Source organism: Salvelinus namaycush, chromosome 5 (assembly GCF_016432855.1).
Source record: "Salvelinus namaycush isolate Seneca chromosome 5, SaNama_1.0, whole genome shotgun sequence".
Lineage (NCBI taxonomy): Eukaryota > Metazoa > Chordata > Actinopteri > Salmoniformes > Salmonidae > Salvelinus > Salvelinus namaycush.
In genome coordinates, this window is record NC_052311.1 from 26,229,263 (window position 1) to 26,236,890 (window position 7,628).

General features: G+C 44.3%; 1 protein-coding gene across 2 annotated transcripts; it reads right to left on the reverse strand.

The window, feature by feature from the left end:
- Nucleotides 1-924: 924 nt before the first annotated feature.
- LOC120048107 (ETS-related transcription factor Elf-2-like) lies at nt 925-7,522 on the reverse strand. Of its 2 annotated transcripts, none has more exons than XM_038993816.1 (9): nt 7,223-7,522; nt 6,466-6,549; nt 5,942-6,164; nt 4,938-5,048; nt 4,620-4,736; nt 4,396-4,485; nt 4,048-4,240; nt 3,528-3,758; nt 925-3,318 (listed from the first exon to the last, which is right to left on the reverse strand). In XM_038993816.1, exons 2-9 carry the CDS (start codon nt 6,538-6,540, stop codon nt 2,649-2,651), a joined length of 1,710 nt encoding a protein of 569 aa, XP_038849744.1. In that variant the 5' UTR covers nt 6,541-6,549; nt 7,223-7,522; the 3' UTR covers nt 925-2,648. The 2 variants fall into 2 exon arrangements, with proteins under 2 accessions (XP_038849744.1, XP_038849743.1); XM_038993815.1 differs by having other exon boundaries at nt 4,938-5,051.
- Nucleotides 7,523-7,628: the final 106 nt, after the last annotated feature.

Below are 7,628 nucleotides of genomic sequence, written 5' to 3' on the forward strand. Positions count from 1 at the left end.
AAAACCTGTTTTTGCTTATGGGGCATTGCGTGTAGATTGAGGAAAATGTTTTATTTAATACATTTTAGAATAAGGATGTAATAACATGTGGAAAAAGGGAAGGCATCTGAATACTTTTCAAATGCAATGTATATAGAATACAAGGCCATTGACAGTAAAAGTTATCCAGCTGAGTTTGAAGACCAACACAAACATCAGCTGTGGGTTGCCATTCTACAGTTGTGTAAAGTACTTAAGTAAAAAATAATTGAAAGTACTACTTAAGTAGTTTTTTGGGGTATCTGTACTTTACTTTTTTGACAACTTCTCCTTCACTACATTCCTAAAGAAAATGTACTTTTTACTCCATACATTTTCCATGACAACCGAAAGTTACATTTTGAATGCTTAGCAAGACAGGAAAATTGTCAAATTCAAGCACTTATCAAAAGAACACGTGGTCATCCCTACTGACTCTGGCCTGGCGGACTTACTAAACACAAATGCATCTTTTGTAAATAATGTCTTAGCGATGGAGTGTGCCCCTGGCTATCCATACACAAAAATGCTTAATAAGGAATTTTAAATAATTTTTACTTGATACTTAAGTATATTTGAGCAATTTTTATTACTTTTGATACTTAAAAACCAAATAATTTTAGACAAGTAGTATTTTACTGGCTGACTTTCACTTGAGTAACTTTCTATTAAAAAGGTATTTATACTTTTACTCAAGTATGACAATTGGGTACTTTTTCCACCACTGCCGGGCTATCGCGACTGACCATAGAACACCGGCTATCATTTTCTGACGATTTTACTTGACACCCAGGTCATCTACCGCACACGATTTTGGTTTGTCTAGTCCTTTACGTTTTTTCAACTCCGACTGAAAGAGATTCAGTGCCAGATTCAGTGCCAACAAGTATTGACCAAGACAAGATGTTTCAATTCATGTTTGTTTTTTTATAATACATACTTCAGTAAAATCTACATCAATACACTTTGAGTACATGAAAATAGCATATGCTTCAAATGTGGGAATATACCATCTGGATCTGTCTTTTCTTAACACAAATATCCTTTCGCTCCCTTTTCTGAACAGTAAAAAATATATATAATAACACAAAAAAAACATTGAGTGTGGAGGGACAGTGCTGTGGAGGACTAGACTACTTTCCATAGCCAGATGATGGGAACCAACCAGTCAGAGGAAAACCCAAAGATTTCAACTACGAGACAAAAGAACTACACTTGCATTGAACTTAGAATACATTGTACGTAACCTGCTGCAGAGTATCAAAAAGTTTACACAAATCTTTCAGGCTTCCTTTATATTATGTTTTTGATTAAAAGAAGCATGTTCAATGTACAATCTAAGGCTTGCCCATCGTTTGAGATCCAAAGAGCTTCTAAAGCATGTACACTCTCCTACATATTTATCTGGACAGTGAAGCTAAAACTTTTAATTTGTCTCTATACTCCAGCATTTAAAATTTGAGATCAAATGTTTCATATGAGGGGACCGTTCAGAATGTCACCTGTTATTTGAGGGTATTTTCCTACATATCTGTTTTACAGATGCAATGCAATGACTACATCAAGCTTGCGACTACAAACTTGTTGGATGCATTTGCAGTTTGTTTTGGTTGTGTTTCAGAGTATGTTGTGCCCAACAGAAATGGTTCTTAATATAGTGTCATTTTGGAGTCACAAACAAAATAAATTGAATATGTTTCTGAACACTTCTACATTACATGTGGATGCTACCATAATTACTGATAATCTTGAATGAACTGTGAATAATGACGAGTTAGAAAGTTAGAGGCACAAAGATCATACCCCCAAGAAAGGCTAACCTCCCACCACTTTTTTGGGGGTGTGATATTTATGCCTCTAACTCGCACTCTCTCACTTATTCACGATCATCCGTAATCTTGGTAGCATCCAGATTAATGTAGATGTGTTTAGAAACATTCTGTAATATTTCAATTAAAAGTGACTCCAAAATGACAATACATTATTTACTATTCATTTCTATTGGACATAAAATTCTGAAACACAGCCAAAGCAAACTGCAAATGCAGAATCACAAGCTTGATATCACTGCGTGCTAGGAATATGGGACCAAATACTAAACTTTTGACTACTTTAATACTTATACTAGTGAATTTGTCCAAATATGTATAACACCTTCAAGTGGGGGGACTAGATACATAAAGTGATTTAATTTCTAAACGGTGAAAAAGATATTCATGAAAATACCCTCAAATAAAAAAGGTGACATTCTGTACGGTCACCTCACATGAAATTATTAATCAAATCCAAAATACTGGAGTATAAAGCTAAATTAAAAGTTTTAGCTTCACTGTCCAAATCAATACGTAGGAGAGTGTAGCTATGTATTATGTATACAAAGTCCCTTTATCCTCTCATCTCTTTTCCTGGTTTTCTGATGTGGATGGAGGGATGACACTGCAGCTCCAGTTTGAAGACTAGCTCCCTGGTAACTAGGAGCTCCATAGCTGAGGTTCAGTTCAGAGCTCTCCTCCTCTGTATGGTCCTACAGCTCCACTGCCCAGTGATTGGAGGATGGGAAGGGAAGACTCCACTTCAAAACACAGGGTCAATATGGAGTCAAGTAGCTGTCGGGCCCCTTGGCCTCGAGTTCAAGATTCAGGGTCCACTGGGTTCTGTGCCGACTCCGAGTCAGAGGGGTCTTCCGGGCTAGACTGGGGGAGCTCCGTGCTCACTGAAGGGGTGGACTCTGGGAGGGCTGTGTGGGGTGAGATGGCTTCTTTTTCAGGGTGTGTAGAGGGGGTAGGTACAGGGATTGTGATTGTGATGGTGGTGGAGGGAGGGAGCTGTGGTTTACCTACAGGGGAGGCGGCAGGTGGCTGCTGGGTCACAGTCACAGGCTTTGCCAGTATGAGTGGAGGGGCTGGTTTAGCCTGCACCAGCTGGGTGACTGGTTTAGCCTGCACCAGCTGGGTGACTGGTTTAGCCTGCACCAGCTGGGTGACTGGTTTAGCCTGCACCAGCTGGGTGACTGGTTTAGCCTGTATGAGCTGAGCTAGCTGGCCTGAGAGCTGGGCTGAAAGGTTGCCCTGCGTAAGCTGAGCTAGCTGGGCCGCCGGGATGGTGATGATGGTGATCTTCTCTCCGCTCTTGACCCCGGCGGGCATCATGGCGGGCAGGGTCTGGATCACCAGCTTGGGCCCGCCAGCGTGGGCGTTGCCCAGGGTGATGGGAGCCTGGGTGGTGAAGATGGTGGAGGAGTTGAGGGTCATCTGACCCAGTGTCGTCGTCATGACCATGGGCATGGCCAAACGCATAGTCCTGTACATAAGACAGAAACAAAGATGTAACTACTTCACCGTGCATTTGAATGAAAATGGACACGGACAGAATCACACATGCATGTTCTCTCTTATGTCTGCTGCCCTTAACACTTTTTCAAATAAATACCACAGATTTTCGCCTGGGGGGAAAAAAGTGCTACAAAAATGTATGAATTATTTCATGACTTCTCCAATCATGCCTCTCACCTGTTGCCGGACGAGGTCGGTATGACGGTGACGTAGCTCTGCTGTGTCTGGGTGGAGGTGGCAGGGTCAATAATCAGTGTCTGGTGGTGCTCAGAGGGTTCCCCCTCCTCTCCATCCTCCTCCTCCTCCCCGTCATCGTCGATCACCCTGATGTTCTTGGGCATGTCTTTAAACTGGTAGGCTAGCCTCTGGCCCGCCACCTTGGCTAGGATCCCCCTCTGGTAGTAATACCTGGATAGGAACAACCGTACCAGGCAGACTACTGCACTTACACTGACAATACTTGCGGAAATACACTCAGTTTACCTAACCTAAGAAGTGTCATACCGTTGCATGCATTTTAAAAGGGGGAACTTAAGGGTTAAATACCTGCATTTTAAACAGACACAAATCAAAAATTGCATTACTCATTCCTTAGCATAAAAATAGTACAGATATATTGGGTCAACAGTAAGCCTTACACACTAACTATAGTGAGGAATTGGCTATCCAATATAGTAGAATGGTATCCCATAGTTACCTGAGTGCCCTGCCCATGGTTTCATAGTTCATGTCAGGTTTGTTCTTGTGTTTGCCCCACAGCTTGGACACGGCCTTGGAGTCGACCAGCTTGAAGATGCCCTTGTCCCGCTGCATCCACTTGATGTATCTGGGACAGGTGTTCTTATCCTGGAGGAGATCCAACAGGAACTCCCATAGGTAGGTGGTGCTCCCTGGAGGACGGAGGGAGAGAGAAGACCAACGTCATTCATACAGAGGATTGCTCACACTACTGAAGGGATATGGTCCCATCTTGAGTTGCTCTACGTAGAGAAGAATCCCTTCATGGGCTTGACAAACCCTAGCCCTCGCTGTGTGTGTGTGGTACCTTTGCCCTCTCTGGGTCTCTGCCTGATCCCCAGGTCATTGTTGCCGTTGGTATCAGGCTGAGGCTGTTGTGTCTTCGGCTTCCGTCCCCCTGCAAGGAAACCAACCAAACATAACTTCGTACATTTGATATAATATACAACTTAACTTTTAATACTGGGTTGCACACAGTGACCAACACAGAGACAGATGGTAAGAACACATTTGGTTGTGTCCGAGGCAGACCTTTCTTCTTCTTGGCAGACGGAGGCTCATAGTCGGGGGGTATAGGGAAGCTGTCCTCCTCTATGGGCTCACACTCCGTAGACACCTCCACCACCGTCTCCATCATCACGTCCTCCACTGAGACACATACAGACAATAGTTCATTATTACAGCCACAGAGCAGTGTGAAGATTCAACTCAGACTGCTAAATGGTAACAAAAACTTTGTGGTAGAACGAACTTTGCCACATTTTACGCTCATGTTTTTCAGCCGACATCATGGCCCGCCACCCACTTATAATGCCTGGCCCCCGGCAAGGCCAATGGAGGAGGGGTTACCTGTGTTGTTGCGGTCTCCATGGAAACTGCTGGGGGAGTCCATGTGAAGAAGGGCCTCGGCCGCCTCGAAGGTCTTATCAAAGCACACCATGCCCCCGTGTGACGACACCTCTACTACGACAACACAGGAGACGGGGGGGTAGGTTAAAGGAGTGGCGAAAATACATTTGACATTTCAATTCAATGCAATGTTCGTTCAATTACTTTGTTTCAATCAGTATTCAACCGTATGTTCCTATGCCTGGGGCCCTACAGCAGCAGATACCACAGACGTTCACCCTTGGAAGCAGTTAGCTGGGCAAGATGGATGTTTCCTTTCATGAAATAATGAGAGGTTAGGCTAAGTGAACCTGTACTTTTGGGACACGGATAGTAAACCGTGTAGCCTTTATCCTTGTAGCGTTGGAGAGAAGGAGTGATGTAGCCTGTACCAGCTATCACCCTACGTCTTCTATTTCCCCACTCTTTATCTCACTCATTCACAATCCTCCCCCATTCCACGTTTGGTTGTGCATAGTAACTACTGGCTACAGAAGATCTATCTTGAGGATGGTCATTGGTCAACATCCAATAAAGCTGTCCCCTCCCTCAAACCTCAATGACTTCTGTCACTCTTCCAATGGGCTCAGTTCATACACCACTAGATGTCCTTCTTGAGATGGTCCTAGAAGAAAATAATACTCCTGATATATTGGAGTCTCAAATCCAATTTATGCTTGTTCAGGCAATGCGATGCAGAGGCTCTGTACGTAGGGTGTGACACAATTGCGAGCCTCCAGAGGCCAACTCGAGCACCGTACCGCATCGCTGTGCACCTCCCAAATTTTGTAACAATGCAGAGGGCTCCGTACAGCTCCGCATGGACATGTTTGGTTTGACGATAGGTGAGTGTGGGAGGGCCAGTACAGGGGCTAGAGCCTTTTACACCCACACTCCTCTAAAGCAATCACTCAATCAAAAACACTAAATAGCACTGTCCAATCCTGCACCACCCTCCCTCTCACCTGTCTCCACTACCTCTGTGACCACCTCCTGCTCATCTCCCACGTCTTGCATCAGGTAGGTCCCGTCGTCATAGACCAGCACCTGGGCAGCGTAGCACTGCTCCAACTGGGCACTGGGCACCTCTTCCACCACCACAGCAGGATACTCCTCCCCATCCTCCCCTATTACAGTCTCCACCATCTCCTGCACCACCTCCCCCTCCTCACCGAGGTTCTCCTCACTCTGGAGAAAGAACAGAGACACATTGAAGGAAGCGCAAACTGAAACGTACATCATGTGTTTTGTGTATTTGAACATTTGTTGAATAATTTCTAATAATCGGGATAACAGAGACACCATGGTCCCGAGAAAAACATGTTATTCATTGGTTCACTTCACAATATTATTCATGTCAATGAGATATTTATAGCAGCCCTGACCCAGGTGCTTTAAGCTTGGAATGGGCTTGTGTGTGGCACTGGTAGTGCAAGTATAACACCTTTTAAACGTTGCATAGGGAAGGTTAGGACCGTTTATCTCTTACCTGCTCAGTCTCTTCCATGACAGTGACGTACTCCACCGTATTCCCTCCACCGTCTGCCACCACAACAGAGGTCATCACTCATTCCTATGGAAATAAAACAGGTAATCAGAGCCAGCCTCTTCCCCAACCACAGTCCATCACACACTAGGAACAGTTCTGTATTGGGCCCTGACTCCTGAAGTATGCACTAGCGTACTCATCACAGCTAACGGAGAAACGAAACTAGCTAGCTTACACTGCAACAGTAACAAGAACAAACGTCAATTTAGCTAAAATTGACCATGTTCAGCAATAGACCTGAGGAAACTCTACACACTCTGTAGAACGCGATAGTTGCTTTTTGCGCATCACGTTCACAAGCACTTCACGTTCACAAGCGTGACCCCAATGTTTACATCATTTGTGCAGTATCTAGGTTGTAGCTACATTAGCCAGCTAGCTAGTAACGTTAGCAAACTAGCTAACTATAGGTTCTACATTGTAGCTTTAATGTACATTGACTGGTAGATAGGTGTGTTCCAAGTTGTGTTATCAGAGCGATGACACGTTAAGTTAACTTGCCGAACTAACTACTACACAGGAAATGTTTAATAATATTTTTGTTCGTTTGTTAGCGGCGAACATAGCTCGCTTGTTAGCTACATAGTTAGCAGCGCCAGCTAGCTAAGGTTGGCTGTCATATGGCCATCCTTGCCCGTTGAACACCACAGATCCAATCATGTTATTACATAAAATTTGGCAAAATAACGTTCCTTACCTCTTATGTTGCTTGTCCTGCAGTCGATAACTTCAAGATAGGTCTAGCTCTGTAAGCTAGCTGGCTAGCCAAATTGACCAGGCCGACGTCGACGCGCTCCTTAATTTGAATACTCTCAAGTGTTTGCAAGCACAATATTTCAGCCAAATAGCTTGCTATGTGCTCTTAGGTTGATTTTCACCGACAAACAATACTAAAATGCTGTATATTGCATTTGTTTTAAGTTAGTCCTATTTTACAGGATGTTTCGATCTCACTACTTTCCTGCGCGCCGTCTCTTTGCTGAGGGAAGTCGGGCCAACCTTCTGTAGCCCGCTAGCGAATGACACATTGGCCACGATGACGTCAGAGCATCGCGCTACTATCCCCTGGCAGTGGACCCATCCAAAACTGGCCCTGACGTTAC